This window comes from Sapajus apella, unplaced genomic scaffold, assembly GCF_009761245.1.
Source record: "Sapajus apella isolate SASKATOON/1434 unplaced genomic scaffold, GSC_monkey_1.0 scaffold15, whole genome shotgun sequence".
Taxonomy (NCBI): domain Eukaryota; kingdom Metazoa; phylum Chordata; class Mammalia; order Primates; family Cebidae; genus Sapajus; species Sapajus apella.
Window position 1 is genome coordinate 10,550,071 of NW_022436955.1, and position 20,638 is coordinate 10,570,708.

A 20,638-nucleotide genomic window follows, 5' to 3' on the forward strand; every position below is an offset into this window, starting at 1 on the left:
TCTAAAGAAAATAAAAATAAATAAATGAAATGTTAAATGAGAGAAAAAATTCTGAGAGAAGCACAAGAAAAAGTGGACAGATACACAATAGCTATGATCAATTGTTATGAAAAGCAGCCGCTGCTGCCCATGATAGATGGGGCAGGGTCCCATTTGTGGCTGAGTGACTGAGCAGGGGTGACCCTTTACCTTTCTCTTCCCAGGTCCCTTGGTCCCATCTGTGGCTGAGTCAGGGTCCGATTTGTGGCTGAGTGGCTGAGCAGGGGTGACCCTTTGCCCTTCTCTTCCCAGGTGCCTTGCACACCAAGAAGCCTCAAGTGGTCACTAAATATGGAACCTTGCAAGGAAAACATATGCATGTGGAGAAGACACCCATCCAAGTCTTCTTAGGAGTCCCCTTCTCCAGACCTCCTCTAGGCATCCGCAGGTTTGCACCTCCAGAACCCCTGGAGCCCTGGCAAGGAACTAGAGATGCTACCACCTATCCGCCTGCGTAAGAGCCAGAGGGCTGTCTGCTGGGAGGGGGGCAGTGGGCCCATGCCTGCATCTGGGTGGGGTTTTGAACAGCTTACTGAGAAGAACTCACCATGTGACCACAGGCAGGCCTGGGGCCCATTTGGGGCCTCAGTTTTCAGACCCATATCACGAGCGAGCTCATCCAGAGTGTTTAAGTCACTGACAATGCTGTTGTTGGTTTCTTAGAGGAGAAGTCCAGGCAAGGGGGAGGCTGTCACTGACCGTACCCCAGCACCTGCTGGGGAGCTGCGTTTTCTTAAATGTGTCTGAGGGGCAGTGTTCACTGACACACTACCCCCCTGACCCAGTGTGGGGCTCTTCCCTCTCTCTGGGGGCTTGAAAGCAAGAAGCCCCGTGGCACCACCAGCCTGTCCCTGCAGAGCATGTTCCACAGTGGGGAATGTACAGGCTCAGCCTCAGTTTACAAGTCCCAGGGTCTTGACACCACCTCAGCCAGGCTCAAGGCCTGAGTCACAAAAGCATGATTGGAACAGTGACTGCCCCTTGAAGCACTGGGCTTGGTGGTTTACCCAGAACAAGTGTATTTACTGTTTATTCAGACCATTGAGTAATACACTGTCCAGAACATTCTGGGGCAAGCATTAACAATGCTCAGCATCAGTTGGTTAAATCACAGGGTTTAGAAAAGTGTCTGAGAACCTGGGTATCAGCTGATATAAAAACATACAAATGTCTACCAAAATGCAGCCAGAAAAAAAAAAAATACAAATGGCTGGGTGCAGTGGCTCACACCTGTAATTCCAGCACTTTGGGAGGCCAAGGCCAAGAGATTGAGACCATCCTGGCCAACATGGTGAAACGCCATCTCTACTAAAAATATTAAAAAATTAGCCAGGCGTGGTGGTGCATGCCTGTAGTTCCAGCTACCCAGGAGGCTGAGGCAGGAAAATTGCTTGAACCCAGGAGGTAGAGATTGCAGTGAGCCAAGATCATGCCACAGCCCTACAGCCTGGGTGACAGTGTGAGACTCCGTCTCAAAAAAAAAAAAGTTCCAAAGACCAGGTGACAGAACATAGGATGGCCACTGTTAGAACCCTGGCAATTAGGGGTTTAGTGGTCAGGGTGTCCACTGTGTAGAAGTCTAAGTGTCAGTTGTTAGAAACTGGCCATGAACTCTCGAACAATGGCTGTTTGGAAACTGAGTGTCAGGTGTAAGAATTTGTGGATTGCTCAGAATAGCAATCTGAGGGTGGTGGTTGGGGTGGGCAGCAGGAAAGGAGGCTATTTCAGAGATGGTAGTTTCTGCCTGGGTAGTTACAGGGGAGGTGGAAGGAAGGTATCAGACTCCAAATTTATTTTGAAAGTAAAATTGACAGGATTTTCTAGAGAATTGGATGTGAGCCATTAGGGAAGAAGATAATAATCACTGATAATTACTCGTTTTTGGCTGGACAGACAAGGCAATAGGGGTACCTGTTATCAAAATGAGGAAGACTGGAGCAAGAGCAAGTTTGGGCAAAACAGGAATTCATTTTGAGCTAGGAGCAGTGGCCCATGCCTGTAATCCCAGCACTTTGGGAGGCCGAAGCAGGAAAATCACTTGAGCTTAGGAGTTCGAGACCAGCCTCTAGCAACCTAATGAGACCCTGTGTCTACAAGAAATTTAAAGTATTAGTCAGGTGCGGTGCCATGGTCCTAGCTATGTGGGAGGCTGATGTAGGAGGATCACTTGGGCCTGGGAGTGGCTGTGATCATGCCACTAACACTTAGACTTGGTGACAGAGTGAGACACTATCTCAGCACACCACACACACACACACACACACACACACACACACACACACACACAGAGAGTTCATTTTGGGACCTGTTAAGTTTGATGTGCTAACAGATGTTCCATGTGGAGGGTCAGGTAGGTAGCTGGAGAGAAGAGACAGGAGGCAAACTGATCATCAGCACATTAGTGGTGTGAAGCCCTGGGCCTGGATAAGAACAACTTGGGAGAAAGGATGGTCAGAAAAAGAAATTGAGGGTCGAGGACTGGGCACTCTCATGCTTAGGCCTGGAGAGCAGGAGGAACCACCAATGAGGTGGCAGGAAAATCAGGAGCGTGGAGTGTTACAGAAGCCCAGAGAAGGAAAGCTGTTCCAGAAAGAGAGTCTGGCCGGGCACAGTGGCTCTCGCTTGTAATCCCAACATCTTGGGAGGCTGAGTGGGAGGATCCCTTAAGGGTAGGAGTTCCAGACTAACCTGGGCAACATAGTGAGACCCTGTCTCTACAAAAAATTTAAAAATTGGCTAGGGCTGGTGGCTCACGCCTGTAATCTCAACACTTTGGGAAGCTGAGGTGGGTGGATCACAAGGTCAGGAGTTCGAGACCAGCCTGGTCAATATGGTAAAACCCTGTCTCTAATAAAAATACAAAAATTAGCTGGGTGTGGTGGAGCGTGCCTATAGTCTCAGCTATTCAGGAGGCTAAGGCAGGAGAATTGCTTGAACCCAAGAGGCAGAGGCTGCAGTGAACCAAGATCACACCACTACACTCCAGCCTGGGCGACAGAGCAAGACTCCATCTCAAAAAAAAAAAAAAATATCCAGTGTGATGGTGCATGCTTGTAGTCCTAGCTACTTGGGAGGCTGAAGATCACTTGAGCCCAAGAGGTCAAGACTGCAGTGAACTATGATCATGTCACTGCACTGCAGCCTGGGTGACCCTGTCTCTAAAAAAAGAGAGAGGGAGACAGAATAAAGGGGAACATAGTTAACCATGTTGAGGGCTACCAGGGGAAGTAAGACAATGCCAGAGATTTAGCAAGACGGATGTCACTGGTGACCACAGCAGGATGGCTCTGGTGGTGGGATTGGCACAGAAGCCTCGGCTGTTCATAATCCCAGTTCCTGGCTTCAGAGCCCTGGCTTTCCTGGTGAGATGCTAGATGTGGTTTACTAGACAGCATTCTAATACCATGTTAGCTGTCACCAAGAAGTCAATCAAGGAAGACCAAAAGCAATCTGTAGAAATACAGATGCTGGTACCTTGGAGAAACTGGGAGTGGAAGGGAAGATAGCCTGTTAAAAAGTTTGGCCTGAGGGAATGCGGGTGGGGGTGGACAGGTTTGGCTCGAGGAGTGTTGGAGTGCTGTAGGAAAGGACTGGTGAAAGGGAGCAGGTGATGCTCTAGGAACACGCTGGGCTAGGACAAGAGCAGAAGGGACCAGAGGAACAGGCAAGGTAAACAGGATGTCCTGCATCCAGTCAAATGGTCTAGGCCCAGCTGTTAATGAGAATAGCTGCCTAGGGGTTGGGCCAGCACGGAGAAAAGGTGAGGTGACCGGAGAGCCCATACTCTGAAAATACCCCAAATGTCCACACAGTATAAGGCACTGGGCTGGGTGCCAGGACTCAGATGAATTTACCTCCATTCCTCCCCTTGGGAAGTGCATGGTCACTTGGGGAGAAAAACAGCCAACTGAAATAATTCCAACCAGGACACTATCAACAGCGGACAGGAGGCCGGGCACTGTGGCTCATATTTGTAATTCCAGCAGTTTGGAAAACTGAGATGGGCAGATCACTTGAGGCCAGGAGTTCGAGACCAGCCTGGCCAACATAGTGAAACCCATCTCAGCTGGGCATGATGGTGCACGCCTACAATCCCAGCAACTTGGGAGATTGCAGCAGAAGAATCGCTTGAACCTAGGAGGCAGAGGTTGCAGTGAGCCAAGATCGTGCCACTGCACTCCAGCCTGTGCAACAGAGCAAGACACCGTCTCAAAAAAAAAAAAAAAAGAAAAAGTGGACAGGACGTCTGGAGGCACAGAAGAGGAAATGACCAGCAGAGGGGATACCACTTGAGCTTGGCTTTAAATGTGAATAGGAGTTTGCTGGGCAGAGCAGAAGACATTTGCTCCAGAGGACTGAGGCCCAGGGACTTGGAGGTGGGAGGCAAAGGGCCACATGTATCTGCAGCAAAGGGTGGCTGGGACAGAGATGGCTGGTTGGAAAGGAAGGCCTGGGTCCTCTGGGATTCTGAACTGTATCCTGAGGACAGTGGAGAGCCAGGGAAGATTTTTGTTGATTTGTTTGTTTTTATTGGTATATCATAGTTATACATATTAGGGAAGATTTGAAGAGGAGTTACATAGACCTCCAGAGTGTGGCCGAGGAGTGGTGGGAGTGTCAAGAGGCTTGGGTACTGTCCAGACCAGAGACTGTGATGGCCTTGACATCCCCCCAGAGATGGGGATGGAGAGGAGGGACCGTATTCCAGAGCTGTTTGGGAGGCAGAAGGGAGACTGAGGGGAGAGTGGGGCATGAAAGACAGGGAGGTGTCCAGGGCAGGCAGGTTCCTGCCTTGACAGCACCAACAAGGTCTCCCACAGGAGCAGGAATCTCTCCCCAGGCATACCCACAGAGCGAGGTGCCAGGCAGGGAGGGGATGGTTCCTGAGAGGCCAACCTGCCTCCCAGTCCTGGGCCCTAGGGCTGGCGGAGGCCTCCCGGACACGGACACGCACGCACATGCACACGCACAGACGCTGTCTGGATTTTGCTTTGGGTTCTGTCCCCTCACTGCGGACCCTGGGTTGAAACCCATCACCCCGCGGCCGCCGCCGCCACTGCGCGCGGCCCACACGCACCTGGTGCCCGCAGGTGCCTGCAGGAGTCCTGGGGCCAGATGGCCTCCATGTACGTCAACATACGGAAACGGTACAAGTTGCTGCGCTTCAGCGAGGACTGTCTGTACCTGAATGTGTACGCGCCAGTGCGCGAGCCCGGGGACGCCCCGCTGCCGGTGAGTGCCAGGTCTCCCACGCCAGTTATCCCACCGCCGCCCACCGCCCCGCCCCGCTCAGGACCCGGCCTTCCTTGCCCAGGTGATGGTCTGGTTCCCGGGAGGCGCCTTCGTCGTGGGCGCCGCGTCTTCGTACGAGGGCTCTTACTTGGCAGCCCGCGAGAAAGTGGTGCTGGTGTTTCTGCAGTACAGGCTCGGTGTCTTCGGTTTCCTGAGGTGGCGGGGCAGGGACCCTCCGGGACCGCAGCTCGGGGCGGCAAGGCGAGGACTGGGTGGGAAGGGAGGACGGGGCCTGGGCGGGGCTGGGGCGGGGCCGCCGCTCCGTACTGTCTGCAGGGCGCGAGCTAACTCCAAGGAAGTGGGTGTGGTCGCAGGACTGGGTTTTAGAGGGGCAAGGCTGGGCTGGGTTGCGGGGAGCCCAGGAAGGCAGCCCTACGCACCTCGACTCTCGAGGCCCGGGACCCTGACAGTGAACCCTGCACGCCCAGCACTGGCGACAGCCATGCGCGCGGGAACTGGGGGCTGCTGGACCAGATGGCAGCTCTGCGCTGGGTGCAGGAGAACATCGCGGCCTTCGGGGGAGACCCAGGAAATGTGACCCTGTTCGGCCAGTCAGCGGGAGCCATGTGCATCTCAGGACTGGTGAGAGCAATGCCCAGACGGATTCAGCACAGACTTAGGCTCCTCCGTTCCCACAAATGTATCCTCCACTGAACAGGCCAAGTGCAGATTTGCGTGTATATCAACATGCCTGTCACAGACCTGCCCTCACCCCTGCCAAAGGGACCTCCCCTCACAGCCAAGGATGTCTTCTCTGTTCAGCTATATCACTGATGAGAAAACCAAGCCCCAGGAAGGGCAGTGCTGAGGCTTGGGGTAATCAGCAAATCTAGGTGCTTGCCAGCACCTCCTGCCTCTCCGAATTCCCCCAGAACTCTATCCCCTGAACAGAGCCCACCATCTGCCCACTGGGCAAGGCCAGGACCTCACACCAGGCCTAGGAGCCAGGGACATGAGTTGGACACAGGGCTTTGTCCCTGACTCCTGTGTGACTGCTGACCTGGGATGTAAGGTAAGGTGCCCTGTGAGGGGCACATGGCTGGGAAGTGAACACATCACACAGGGCCTTGCTGGCCACAGTCATAATAATACTCAACACTTGTGCACTTTCTGCGTGCCAGGCATTCTCCTAAGCACCTATGTGTCATCATCGATGTAATTCCTTCACCAGTCCAAAAAGAAAAGTGCTGTTGTCCCCATTCTACAGCTAAAGAAACGAAGGCCCAGATAATTAAGCAACTTTATCCAAACTTCACTAAAAAGCAAGGAAAGCTTTTTTTTCCTTGCTTTTTAGTGAAGTTTTGTTGTTGTTTTTTGTTTTTTTGTTTTTTCTGAGACAGAGTTTCACACTTGCTGCCCAGGCTGGACTGCAATGGCGCTTCGGCTCACTGCAACCTCTGCCTCCTGGGTTCAAGCAATTCTCCAAAGCAGGGAAAGATTTTAAGCAGCAAAGTGACACACTCAGATGTCCATTTAGAGAGATGTCTCAGCCTGCTGCATGCGACTGGGTTGGCAAGAAACAGGAACAGAGACTTGGAGAGCTAATGGGAGGAGCAGGGATAGAATAGAGTATATCCCAGGAGAGGTCATGAGGGCTGGCTCTAAAGCAGGGGCAGGAAAGATGGAGAGTACAGGATGACTCAGCATGATGCAGGAGGCCATATGAACAGCACTAGGGCAGCTGGGGTGTGGGAATAAGCAGAGATAGGGAAGGCCCCTGGGGCTGGGGGATGATGTGGGGTAAGGGATGCCACCCAAACAAGGATTGGCTGGAGAAGGTTTGGGGAACATGAAGTATGAGGTATCCAAGGGACAGGATGGGAGGCCCTAGATGTATTTGTTCCCCAAACTTGGACAATGGAGAGAGGCCAAGAGCTGTCAGCATAGGTAACAAGCTGGAGAAACCATGAGGTTCCTTCTACCTACCCCTGATTTCTAGCCCCAAAGCAGAGGGAGACACCTTTCCCACACCTGCAGATTTCCTCCCACAATCTCACATCCCCTCTGGGGCCCACTGCACAGACCAGAGGCAGAGAGACCACTGGCTTTAGGTCTAGGACATCACCCCAGGTCACTTGACTCCCTCCCAGATGCATGCCCTTCCTGGCTTCACTCAGGCTGCCTGCCCATGGCCAGATGCCCAGAACAGCCCAGGTGTCCCTACTTGGGCATCTCATGAGTGGCTTCCTCCCCATCCTTGCAGATGATGTCACCCCTAGCCTCAGGTCTCTTCCATCGGGCCATTACCCAGAGTGGCACTGCATTATTCAAACTTTTCATCACTCCTAACCCGCTGAAAGTGGCCAAGGTGGGTGCCTCTCCTTCCCCAGGGCTCAGCAAGGAGGGGCAGGATGGAAGCACCCCTGAGTATCCCTTCTTCTCTCTCTAGAAGGTTGCCCACCTGGCTGGATGCAACCACAACAGCACACAGATCCTGGTAAACTGCCTAAGGGCACTATCAGGGGCCAAGGTCATGCATGTGTCGGAGAAGATGGTAGGTAGAACATTTCAGCTGCCTGACCTGGCTGCCTGAAGGCCATCCTCCTATCCTGTTACCCAGCCACCTCCAACTACTTCCCCAGGGACCCTATCTCAAGAGCACACTGGGGAGACTTCCTTTAACTCTGAACCCTTCCTCTCCCCTCCAGAGATTCTTCCAGTTGAATTTCCAGAAAGACCCTGAAGAGGTAATCTGGTCACATTCTGCAATTTGAGTATTTATTGAACACCTACTATGTGCCAGGCACTTGGGATACTTAGGAAATTGTTCAGGCCAACATCCCTTCCCTAGTGGAGCTGATGTTCCAGTGGGGAAGGACAATAAACCCTATAAATAAATACATTATCTACCTCCTTAGAAGGTGATAAGTGAATAGCAAGGAATGGAGAGGCTAAAGGGGGGTTGGACATGTTGGGAGGTGTGGGCTCTTAAATAGAATGGATGGGGGATAGGGCAGGACTCACTGAAGGGACTCACTGAAGTGACATTTAGCAAAGATTTTCAAGAGGTGACGAAGTGAGCTATACAGATACCAGCAGTAAGCATCCCAAGTCCACGTAGCTTGGTCCTGCCTATCCTGCTCCCCTCCCACCCTCATCCTCCTGGGGCTCACCATGCCAGCCCCAGCATTTTCCCAAAGAGCCTAGGCTAGAGCAGCCTCTGAAGGGGTACCCATGGTCGCAGGGACCCTGGGAGGATACTCGAGAAGACTGGCTGGAAATGCCCTTTGCCTTGTAGACTATCTGGCTCATGAGCCCTGTGGTGGATGGTGTGGTGTTGCCAGATGACCCCTTGGTGCTCCTGACCCAGGGGCAGATTTCATCTGTGCCCTACCTTCTGGGTGTCAACAACCTGGAGTTCAATTGGCTCGTGCCTTATGTAAGTGAGTAGGAGTTCAATTGGCTCTTGCCTTACCTGAGTACCACAGTGGAGGCAGGGAAGGATGCCTCTTGGACGGTGCTGGGCACCAGGTCAGATGCCAGTAGCCCCTCTGGGGATGCCCATATGTTTGGGAGCCTCCTGTAGTCCCTGTACAGTGAGAACTGGCCAGGAATGATGGAGGGGAAGAAGGGAGAAGTGTGGCCTGTTGGAGGTTTGAGGGCTCCAAATTCATGGGTTATGGTGCTCATACCCAAGCCTCTAGGCAACTGCAAATCCTGAAGCCCTCCCTTGCTCCTGGGTCAGGGTAGATGCCCCAATTCAGGATGGACCGCTGCTCGGTACTGCTTCATCTCTGGCCCAGGTGGTAGTGATGGGCAGGATGGGGGGGGGGGGCAAGAGAGAGTCACAGGCCCTTCCTGTGCTGTGTGCTCTGTCTGAGAACTCATCATTAGATGGGCAAGACCCTTGGGGCCTTTGTGGCTCTGGCCAGAATCCCTCCTAATGCCCAGGCCTGACCCACACTGGGGTCCTTGTCTCGTGAACAGATCATGAAGTTCCCGCTAAACCGGCAGGTGATGAAAAAGGAAACCATCGCCAGGATGCTGTGGAGTACCCGCACCCTGTTGGTGAGGGGCCCAGCTGACAGGGGTACTCAGTTTGGACAGGGCTGACCCCACCCTTTTTTAACCTAGTAGCTTCTCTTTGCAAAGGGGCTTGCAGCCAGGGTAAGGATCTTTCTCAGAGGGCCTGGGGTTTGGTGTGGAATCAGATGGCTGCTTTGGTGTGGGATCAGATGGCTGCTTATAGGTAAGGACCCCAGACATGCTCAGGGTCATAGAGGCAGTTATGTAGCAAAATCAGGGGTTACAATCAGCAGAGAGGGAAACTTTCCCAGGAAGCTCCCCTTTTTCACCCTCCCAGGCCGAAAACTCCTGGGGGGCTGAGCCTGGGTCCAAGTCACTGGTGGGCCCACCTCTGGCCCAGCTGGCACCAAGGCCTCAATAGGTATGGCCTCCCCATCCAGAATATCACCAAGGAGCAGATACCACTTGTGGTGGAGGAGTACCTGGACAACACCAATGAGCGCGATTGGAAGATGCTACGAAACCGTATGATGGACATAGTTGAAGATGCCGCTTTCGTGTATGCCACGCTGAAGACTGCTCACTACCACCGAGGTATGCAGGGTCCCCAAGAGTAGCCACACTGGCCCCATCCACTCTCTAGCTGTACTGTTTACCAACAGGGCTTATCAATGGCTCCCCTACCCTCTCTGTACTTCTGGGCTAGTACAGGATTCTAAGATAACACAGAGGAGGCAGCATGCTATCAACTATAAGTGGGGAAGGGCCCAGCCATGGTGGCTCACACCTGTAATCCCAGAACTTTTGGAGGCCAGGGTGGGTGGATCATTTGAGGTCAGGAGTTCTAAACCAGCCTCACCAACATGATGAAACCCTGTCTCTACTAAAAATACAAAAAAATTAGCCAGATGTTGGTGGCACATGCCTGTAGTATAGCATGTCCCAGCTACTTGGGAGGCCAAGGCAGGAGAATCACTTAAACCCGGGAGACAGAGGTTGCAGTGAGTTGAGATCACGCCACTGCACTCCAGCCTGGTCAACAGAGCGAGACTCCGTCTCAAAAAAAATAGATAGATAGATAGATAGATAGAGATTTATATATGTATATACATTTAAATATATACATATATATTTATATGTGAGGAAGCACTTTTCCTTAGGAAGAAGGGCAGGAGATCAGGTGATCCAGAGGAGCAGCCTGGGGTGGTCAGAGAAGGCTTCTGGCTGAGAGGAAACGCTTAGGGGCACCTTGAAAACCCAGGCTGACTAGGGCTTGGGGAACATGTGGGTGACAGGTTAAAGGTGGGGTTGGAGAATGCAGACACTGAAGACCCTTCAATATGAGGCCAAGAAAGTTTCAGAACAGGGAAGAGGAAAGGCTTCCATGATTCTGGCCACAATCCTGTGAATTAGCTTTTAGTATTCTCAGTCTGCAGATAAGGAATTATTGACACAATTCAGAGAGGTGGGGCGGCTTGCCCTAGGTCACAGAGCAAATGAGTAGTACAGATAGGATTCAAGTCAGCCCCCTTGATTCTGAAGCCAAAGCTCTTTTTCCTGCTTGATGCAGGTGAGTGGGACACATGGGGTGGATGGGAAGCCTCAGCTGAGGCTTTTTCTGCAGCCCTCCTCAGTTTTCCTCTTCACAGATGCCAGCCTCCCTGTCTACCTGTATGAATTTGAGTGCTACGCTCGTGGAATGATCGTCAAACCCCGCACTGATGGGGCGGACCATGGGGATGAGATGTACTTCCTCTTTGGGGGCCCCTTCGCCACAGGTGCAAAGGCCTCACCTGACACCCCCACTGGGTGTCCAGTCCCCTACCTCTTTGTGCAGACCCACCCCTCCATCAGCTGGCCACGGGGAGCTCCCCAGTTCCTAATCTGGGGTGCTCTCCCAAATGAAAGTCTTCTGCTCTGGAGGCAGCAACAGCAGCAGTAGGGTGGGATGTCAGCATCCCCTGCTCTGTCCAAAATGCCACATCCTATTCTGCCCCCAGATCTTTCCACGGGTAAGGAGAAGGCACTTAGCCTCCGGATGATGAAATACTGGGCCAACTTTGCCCGCACAGGGTGAGTCTGCCCCCTGACATATCTGGGCATTCTACCTGCCCAGTGCTGGACCTGATAGCCAGCTGCTTCAGATATTTGCCCCAGCAAGTCCTACAGAAACTGCCCCCAGGCTGGGCAGGAACCGACTGCTCAGTCAGCCCCACCAGAGTGCCCCTTCCTCCTCAGCTTTCCCCAGTCATTCACCAGATCCTAAATATCTCTAGAATGTGTCCTTCTTGATTCTTGACCCACACTCTTCATTCACTCAAGCATTCCACAGTCATTCCCCACTGCTCTCTTTTGGGCCCAGCCCCGGTACTGGGAGCTGGAATTCAAGGAAGTTGTAGACATGAGCCCCATCCTCCAGCAGCTCACCACATAAAATCAGGAAATTACAAGCTGGCACACTGAGAGCTGTATTGGGGGAGCACAAGGCACTTTGAGAGCATAGAGGAGGTGTCTGGGCCAGCCTCGGGGGCAGGCGACATGTAAGGGGGGCTTTGGCTAGCTTTGTGACTATTTTCTTAGAAACTCACTCTGTTACCTCAGGCTGGAGTGCAGTGGCACGATCCCGGCCCACTGCAACCTCCGCCTCCCAGGTTCAAGCAATTCTCCTGCCTCAGCCTCCTGAGTAGCTGGAATTACGGGCCCCTACCACCACGCCCAGCTAATTTTTGTATTTTCATAGAGACAGTGTTTTACTATGTTGGCCAGGCTGGTCTCCAACACCTGACCTCAAGCAATCCACCCACCTCAGCCTCCCAAAGTGCTGGGATTACAGGTGTGAGCCACCACACCTGACCTCTCCTTTCAATCCTTCCTCCTTATGACACTCAAAGTGTCTTTCTTTTTCTATTTTTTTAAAATTAATTAATTATTTATCTTTAAGACAGAGTCTTGCTCTGTTGCCTGGCCTGGAGTGCAGTGACACAACCTCAGCTCACTGCAACCTCTGCCTCCTGGATTCAAGCGATTCTCCTGCCTCGGCCTCCTGAGTAGCTGGAACTACAGGCATGTGCCACAATGCCTGGCTATTTTTTATATTTTTAGTTAGAGACAGGGTTTCGCCTTGTTATCGAGGCTTGAACTCCTGATCTCAGGCAATCCGCTCACCTTGGCCTTCCAAAGTGCTGGGATGACAGGCATGAACCACCACACCCAGCCATTCTTTTTTTAAATTTTTTTGAGACAGGGTCTCACTCTGCTGCCTAGGCTGGAGTGGAGTGGTGCAATCACAGCTCACTGCAGCCTTGACCTCCCAGGCTCAAGCAATCCTCCCACTTCAGCCTCCCAAGTAGCTGGGACTACAGGCACACACCACCATGCCCGGCTAATTTTTGTATTTTGTAGAGATGGGGTCTTGCTATTTTGCCCAGGCTTGTCTCTAACTCCCGGGCTCAAGCAATCTTCTCACCTCAGCTTCCCAAAGTGCTGGGATTATAGGCATTAGCCACCACACCCAGCCTAAGGGGTCTTTCTGAAATAACATTTAACCATGTCACTCACCTGCTTAAAGCTCTTCATGGCTTCTCTGCCTCCAAGATAAAGTCCCAGCCCCTCAGCCTTACGTGAAAGGCCTTTCAAAATCTTTCCTATGTCATCTCCTTTCCACTTCCATCCCTTTCACACACAACCTGTTTTTACCTAACTCTTTATTTGTGCTTCCTCCAAAAGCCTTGGCCTTTTATTATTTATTTACTTTTTTTTTTTGAGATGGAGTCTCGCTCTGTTACCCAGGCTGTAGGGCAGTGCTGCAATCTTGGCTCACTGCAACCTCTGCATCCCAGGTTCAAGCGATTCTCCCGCCTCAGCCTCCCGAGTAGCTGGGACTACAGGCAAGGTGCTCGAGCTAATATTTGTATTTTTAGTAGAGACGGGGTTTCACCATGTTGGCAAAGATGGTCTCGATCTCTTGACCCTGTGATCTGCCCACCTCAGCCTCCCAAAGTGTTGGGATTACAGGCGTGAGCCACCGCAACCGGCCACCTTGGTATTTTATATCAACCTGGGACATACTGTTTGCTCTGCCTGGAAGGCCCACCCCACTACACACTTTCCTACTCTTTCTTAAAGATCTAAGTATCATCTCCGTAAAGCCCTCGGAACCCCAACTCCCAAGGGCAAATTAAAGGAGGGAAGGGTGAGAGAAAGAAGCAAGATGAAGAGGAACAGAGATAATCTTCTCTTTTTCCCTTCTGGGCAGAAACCCCAATGATGGGAATCTGCCCTGCTGGCCACGCTACGACAAGGATGAAAAGTACCTGCAGCTGGATTTTACCACAAGTGTGGGCAAGAAGCTCAAGGAGAAGAAGATGGCTTTTTGGATGAGTTTGTACCGGTCTCAAAGATCTGAGAAGCAGAGGCAATTCTGAGGGCGGCTATGCAGGAAGGAGACAAAGGAGCATTTGCCCCACCACCCAGGCCCTGGGGAGACTGGCCATGGACATACCTGGGGACAAGAGTTCTGCCCACCCCAATTTAGAACATGCAGGAGCTCCCTGCTGCCTCCAGGCCAGAGCAAGAGCTTTTGCCTGTTATGTGGGGCCTGTACCACCCTCTCCAGCCCGACATCCCATGATGCCCCCTACCTCACTGTTGACATCCGGTTAGGCCAGGCCCTGTCAATACCATGCTGTGCCCACCTCTCCAGCCTCAGACAACCTTTTTTTCCCCTTCTTCAAATCCTCCCACCCTTCAGTGTCTCCTTGTAGCTCCTTCTTATGGGAGGTCAACCCAGACTGCCACTGCCCCGTCCCTGCACCCAGCTTGGCATTTACCGTCCATCCTGCTCAACTTCGTGCCTGTCTGTTCATTGGCCTGGAGGCCTTGGGCAGGTTATCTATGACATGGAGCAAACTTTTGATAGTTTGAGATCTTCTCTCCCACCCACACTTATCTCCCTCAGGGCCACTTCAAAGTCTATACACAGGGATGGTCTCAATAAAGAAGTGTTGATTTGACCTCAATGTCTATGTTGTCTCAATCTGAGCCCTGGGAGAAAGGGAGAATTGCTGCCTGTTTCTTAGCGGGCTGTGCCTGGATGCTACACTCAGTCAAGGGGTGCTACTGCAAAGTTGCCTGGGGTACAAAACACTTGGTCTCAAGTGCACCCCTGAGGACAGCAGGACAGCCACACCCCACACTCACTTGTCCATCAGCTTAGGTCTTAGTGCTGCATCCAGATTCCTCTGGCCTCTCCTGCAGCCCATGTTTATCTCAGCCTGTCCCAGTTTTTGTTTTGTTGTTTTGTGGGGTTTTTTTCTTTTTTTTTTTGAGATGGAGTCTCTGTCACCCAGGCTGGAGTGTAGTGGCACGATCTCAGCTCACTGCAACCTCCGCCTCCCAGATTCAAGCAATTCTCCTGCCTCAGCCTCCGAGTAGCTAGGATTACAGGTACCAGCCACCAGGCCCAACTAATTTTTGTATTTTTAGTAGAAACGGGGTTTCACCATGTTGGTCAGGCTGGTCTTGATCTCCTGACCTCGTGATCCGCCCACCTCGGCCTCCTAAAGTGCTGGAAATACAGGCATGAGCCACTGTGCCTTTTTTTTTTTTTTTTTTTTTTTTTTGAGATGGAGTTTTACTCTTGTCACCCAGGCTGAAGTGCAATGACGCAATCTTGGTTCACAGCAACCTCTGCTTCCCGAGTTCAAGCAATTCTCTGCCTCAGCCTCCTGAGTAGCTGGGATTGCAGTTGCCCACCACCGTGCCCAGCTAATTTTTGCATTTTTAGTAGAGATGGGGTTTCACCATGTTGACCAGGCTGGTCTCAAACTCCTGACCTCAGGTGATCTGCCCATCTCAGCCTCTCAGAGTGCTGGGATTACAGGCATGAGCAACCATGCCTGGCCATTGTGAGCTTTTTGGTGGTAAAATACACATAACAAATTTTACCATTTTAACTATATTTAAATGTTCAATAACATTTAGTACATCTACATCGTTGCACAACCATCACCACTATTCTATCTTTAGAACTTTTTCATCACTTAAACTGAAACTCTATACCCATTCAACAATGACTCCCTGTTATCCACTCTTCCTAGTCCCTGGGAACTCCTATTTTACTTTCTGTCTCTATGAACTTGGCTCTTCCAGGTACCTGATATAAGTAGAGTAATACAGTATTTGTCCTTTTGTGTCTGGCTTATTTCACTTAACATGATGTCTTCAAGGTTCATCATGCTGTAGCATGTATCAGAATTTCCTTCTGTTTTAAGGCTGGATAATATTCCATTGCAGGTATATACCACATTTTGTTTATCCATTCATCCATTGATGGGTATTTGGGTTCTTTCCACCTTTAGGCTATTGTGAATAATGCTGCTATGAACACTGGCATAGTGTCCCACAGTATTTTTGTCCCAAACTAGTGTGGATTAGGCCCTTTATTCTCAGAGGTTCCTGAGTCCCTGGGGCAAACAGAAGCTGCATAGATCTGTCGGATGAGGCACACCTCCCCCATACCCCAGCATCTAACCTCCAAAGCAAAGGGATAGTGGAGGAGGAGGGAAGTCCCTTTCAAGAAAACATTAATCCTCACAACAACCATGGATCTTCTTATCCCCATTTTACAGATGAAGAAACTGATGTATTGAGACATTAAAAAGCCTTGCCCAAGGTAATGAGCTAGTGAGGGCAGAGCAGGAATTGGATCCAGCCCTGTCTAAGGCACTCTGCCACCTCCATCCAGACCTGGGGCAATCTCTGAGGGAGGGTGGCTACCACAGGAGATGTGGCAGCTCTAGTCTCAGGAAGCACAGCCAGAGGATGTCCCTGGCAACCAAATAGCCATTCATCAGTAAGGAGCCAGAGTAGGGGCTGCTAGTTCAGCTCCTGGAAGGTGGTCCTGGAGCAGCCAGTGCAGAACTCAACAGTGGCTCAGCTCCAACTGGGCCTGATTTCACTCCAGTGTCCACAAGGGACATCCTGACCTGAAGGTCTTTGGGTACTCCCCCTGCGGCCTGCTGGCACAGCCCAGGAGCTAGCCCACGCCTGATTCTGATGGTTCGTCCTGATTTCTCCCCTGACAAAGATTCTATCCTTGACCAAACTCTACTCAGACTGTCCTGAACTTTTTCAGCTAGGCCTGACTTTTTAGCAAGATTCCTGCTAAGTCACTTTAACCAGAGCCCCCCACCCTCCATATCTGATCACCTTCCATAATATAATTAAGTTCCTTAGCCTGGGCTGGGCGAGGTGACTCATGCCTGTAATCCCAGCACTTTGAGGGGCCAAGATGGGCGAATCACTTGAGCTCAGGAGCTCAGGACCAGCCTGGCCAACACGGTGAAACTCCATTCTACTAAAAATATAACAATTAGCCAGGTGTAGGGGTGGGCACTCAGCTACTTGAGAGGCTGAGGCAGAAGAATCGCTTGAACTCGGGGAGATGGAGGTTGCAGTGAGCTAAAATCGTACCACTGCACTCCAGCCTGGGTGGCAGAGCAAGACTCCGCCTAAAAAAAAAAAAAAGTTCCCTAGCCTCCATTATCCCCTAGATGATGTCTGGTCACCCTGGCCTGCCTGCAGCAAGAATCCTATCCATGGGCTTAGCCAGATCTCCCCTATCTCTGATGTTTCCTCTTAGTAATTTTCCATCCACTGACCCAACCTTGCTCCTTGGCTATAACTTCTCACTTGTCCATGCTGTATTCGGAGTTGAGCCCAATCTCGCTCCCCAACTGCCTGACTGCAAAACCCCATTGTGGCAATCCCCACGCCTATTTCTTTTTCTTTTTTTTTTTCTTTTGAGGCAGGGTCTCCTCTGTTGTCCAGGCTGAAGTGCAGTAGTGCGATCACAGCTCACTGCAGCCTCAAACTCCTGGGCTCAAGCAATCCTCTCACGTCAGCCTCCTGAATAGCTGGGACCATAGGCTGGCACCACCCACCTAGGCTAATTTTTTTTTTAATTTTTGGGCCTGACGTGGTGGCTCATGTCTGTAATCCCAGTACTTTGGGAGGCTGAGGCAAGAGGACTGCTCAAGAGTTTGAGACCAACCTGGGCAACACTGCAAGACCCCAGCCCTACAAAAAATATTAATTAAAAAAATTAGCCAGGTATGGTGGCATGTCCCTTTAGTCCCAGCTACTCAAGAGGCTGAGGTGGGAGAATCGCTTGAGCCCAGAAGGCTGAGGCTTCAGTGAGCTATGATCACACCACTGCACTCCAGCCTGGGTGACAGAGTGAGAGAACCTCTCTACCGCCTTGGCCTCTGAAAGTGCTGGAATTACAGGTGTGAGCTAATGGCTCGGCCCCTATGCCTATTTCGATGGTCCTGAATAAAGTCTGCTTTACCGAGCTTTAACAAGGATCATGAACGATTTTTCTTGGACGCCCCTCCTCACGCGGCAGTCTGAATGCTGGGCTGGTCCCTGCCTCCCACAGCCCCGGCTCCACACCCTCCCCATTCACCCAGGAAGGTGTTCCTCTTCCGGTCAGCTCCTCCCTGGGTTGCACTGCTGGATGATGGAGGTGGGAGGTCCCACCTTGTCTTCCTGTCCCCACTCAGGTCCTCCCACGGCCAGCCGGAGTCGCTCCTGAATCTGTTGCCAGGCCCCATCCCACGTGGATCGGTGCGCAGAACAGACTGGATCCTGGTGAAAGCCTGAGGACACTTCTGAGTCTTGCTCCTAGCCGCCCTAACCACCCCCCGGGTTTTACCCGCCCGCTCGCCCGCGCCATCGCAGGGACGAAGGACCGCGGGCTCTACGCTTGCGCGGGCGCAGGGCGCACACGCGCCCCCTGCCGGCCGGGCCGCCCACCTCGGGCTGAGCCGAGCTCCTGGTTCCGGGAGCAGCGCCCCAGCGTCTGCCCCGCCACGCCCCCACCTTCCACCCGCGAAGCAGCAATTACTGGCCCAGGCGGCTGGGAAAGGGCCAATTAGCGCAGGAGACTCGGCCCCTCTGCGGGGCCTCTGCTGACCGCAGCCGCCGCAGCCCTGCCTCCGCCGCGGGGCCCCAGCCTCCCGCCGCCAGACCGCTCGCCCGCCACGGCCCTCCCGGCCTGGCCGACAGCGCCGGCTTCCTGGGAGCCCCGGGGGACGCGCCGTCCGGCCTCCTGCCAACTGCAGTCACGGATCCAGTCGCCTGGCACCGGCCCAGAGCCGAGGCGGACGTGCGGACGCCGGGAGCTGAATCTCGCCGCCGTTGAATCTAGCGGGCTGCGCCCCCGACCGCCTGCGCATTGGCGCGGGCCAGCAGTCTCCAGGCGGGGGCGGCTCGGTCCAAACCCTCTTGCCTTCTCAAGGCCCTCCTCGCTTCTTCCGACCTCCAAGGCCCGGTTCTGGGCTGGCCGACCTGGAGCAGTTCCTTGCTGGTGGCTACAGCAGGGCCACGCTTTGGAAACCCACTGCTGGTGCTGGATCGTGGCCCGCGACAGGGACATGGGTATGGTGGGGGTGGGCAACACGGGGACACAAGCACTCACTACTGACAGTGAATTCATGGACTTCTTCCCGTCGGTCCCTCCTCTGCACAACCTGACTTACCTGCTAAAGGCTTTGGATACCCAACAAGAATGGGTCCTGCCTTCCAGGAGCCTGCGGGCTGTATGGGTGGAGGCTCCAGGAACTTGGTAGGACCCCAAGCTAAAGAAAGCCCTAAGGTCCGGGGAGGGAGGCAACGTGTAGAAATAAAAAGGGGTGGGGCGGCGCGCAGTGGCTCATGCCTGTAATCCCAGCACTTTGGGAGACCTAGGTAGGTGGATCACGAGCTCAGGAGTTCGAGACCAGCCTGGCCAAGATGGTGAAACCCTGTCCCTACTAAAATACAAAAAAAATTAGCCGGCCATGGTGGTATGCATCCTGTAGTCCCAGCTACTTGGGTGGCTGAGGCAGAAGAATCGCCTGAACCCAGGAGGTGGAGGTTGCAGTGAGCTGAGATCATGCCACTGCATTCCAGCCTGGGTGACAGAGTGAGACTCAGTCTCAAAAAAAAAAAAAAAAAAGGGGGGGGGGTAGCTGCAAGAGGGACTTGTAGGGGACAGATGCTACCACTTCAAGGCTTTCCCTTGCCCCAACCAACCCCCTTCTAGCTGAAGCTGCTCATACTGGGGCCCTGGAGTAAAGGACAAGGTGGGCCTGAGCCCAGTACATCCTCTGCAGGAGGCTGAAATAGAAGCAGTGGGAGAGGAGGGTTTAGTAGGAAGGTCCACAGGTGAGGTTAGCCAAAGAGATCCTACTGTTTCCCCAATCTAACCCAGTGCCACAAGGGACTGGGTTAGAAGGGCTGAGGCGGGACCAGCCCTGGATGCAGTGGCCTTTTCTGTGTGTCCCTCTGCTCCCACCCTGTCAGGTCTGGAAGCTTGGGAGTCTGCTACGTGCTCTGAACCCTTACTCAGGTCTTGTTGAGCCAGACTTTCTTTGGGAAAGTGGGGACCATGTCTCTAAAGGAACCAGAACTCCTTCTTTCCACCAAGGTCATTAACTGTGTGGAGAGGGAGAGAGCCCTGTCAGAAATTGGGGGATGTGGACTGAACAGTGAAGGAACATAGCAACAGTGACACCACCTTGAGTCCAATGGAATGACGTGCAGCTGCATTAAAGAATGAGGAAAGGGGCTGGATGCAGTAGCTCATGCCTGTAATCCCAGCACTTTGGGAGGCCGAGGCAGGTAGATCACGAGCTCAGGAGTTTAAGACAAGCATGGCCAACATAGTGAAACCCCATCTTTACTTAAAATACAAAATTAGCTGGGCATGGTGGCGCATGCCTGTAATCCCAGCTACTCGGGAGGCTGAGACATGAGAATTGCATGAACCAGGGAGGTGGAGGTTGCAGTGAGCCAAGACAGGGCCATTACACTCCAGCCTGGGTGACAGTGCAAGACTCTGCCTCAAAAAAAAAAAAAAAAAATGAGGAAAGGGACAGAGACAGATGTAAGAGACGATGGAATAATCAGCCAAGAAAGTCAGGGGGTTGGCTGGGCACAGTGGCTCACACCTATAATCCTTGCACTTTGGGAGGCGGAGGCAGGCAGATGGCTGAGCCTAAGAGTTCGAGACCAGCCTGGATAACATGGCAAAGCCCCATCTCTACGAAAAGTACAAAAATTAGCCAGGCATGGTGGCATGCCCCTGCAGTCCCAGCTACTGGGGAAGCTGAGGTAGGAGGATGGCTTGAACCCGGCAAGCAGAGGTTGCAGTGAGACAAGATTTTTTTTTTTTTTTTTTTTTTGGAGACGAGTTTTGCTCTTGTTACCCAGGCTGGAGTGCAATGGCGCGATCTCGGCTCACCGCAACCTCTGCCTCCTGGGTTCAGGCAATTCTCCTGCCTCAGCCTCCTGAGTA

At 52.5% G+C, this 20,638-nt stretch overlaps 1 protein-coding gene across 9 annotated transcripts in view; it reads left to right on the forward strand.

The window, feature by feature from the left end:
• The window catches only part of CES4A (carboxylesterase 4A), a 49,729-nt gene extending 35,420 nt beyond the window's left edge, over positions 1–14,309 (forward strand). For 7 of the 9 annotated variants that reach the window (XM_032284150.1, XM_032284146.1, XM_032284145.1 and 4 more), the window contains 13 exons: positions 292–493; positions 5,130–5,271; positions 5,354–5,487; positions 5,760–5,913; positions 7,535–7,639; positions 7,721–7,825; positions 7,980–8,018; positions 8,570–8,710; positions 9,259–9,339; positions 9,738–9,891; positions 10,947–11,075; positions 11,298–11,370; positions 13,553–14,032. In XM_032284150.1, the coding sequence (XP_032140041.1) occupies positions 292–493; positions 5,130–5,271; positions 5,354–5,487; positions 5,760–5,913; positions 7,535–7,639; positions 7,721–7,825; positions 7,980–8,018; positions 8,570–8,710; positions 9,259–9,339; positions 9,738–9,891; positions 10,947–11,075; positions 11,298–11,370; positions 13,553–13,721 (1,628 nt within the window). In that variant the 3' untranslated portion in view covers positions 13,722–14,032. Of the gene's footprint in view, positions 1–291; positions 494–5,129; positions 5,272–5,353; positions 5,488–5,759; positions 5,914–7,534; positions 7,640–7,720; positions 7,826–7,979; positions 8,019–8,569; positions 8,711–9,258; positions 9,340–9,737; positions 9,892–10,921; positions 11,076–11,297; positions 11,371–13,552 lie in introns of those variants that run through there. The other 2 variants (XM_032284144.1, XR_004270568.1) reach the window with 2 other exon arrangements.
• The last annotated feature ends 6,329 nt before the right edge of the window (positions 14,310–20,638 follow it).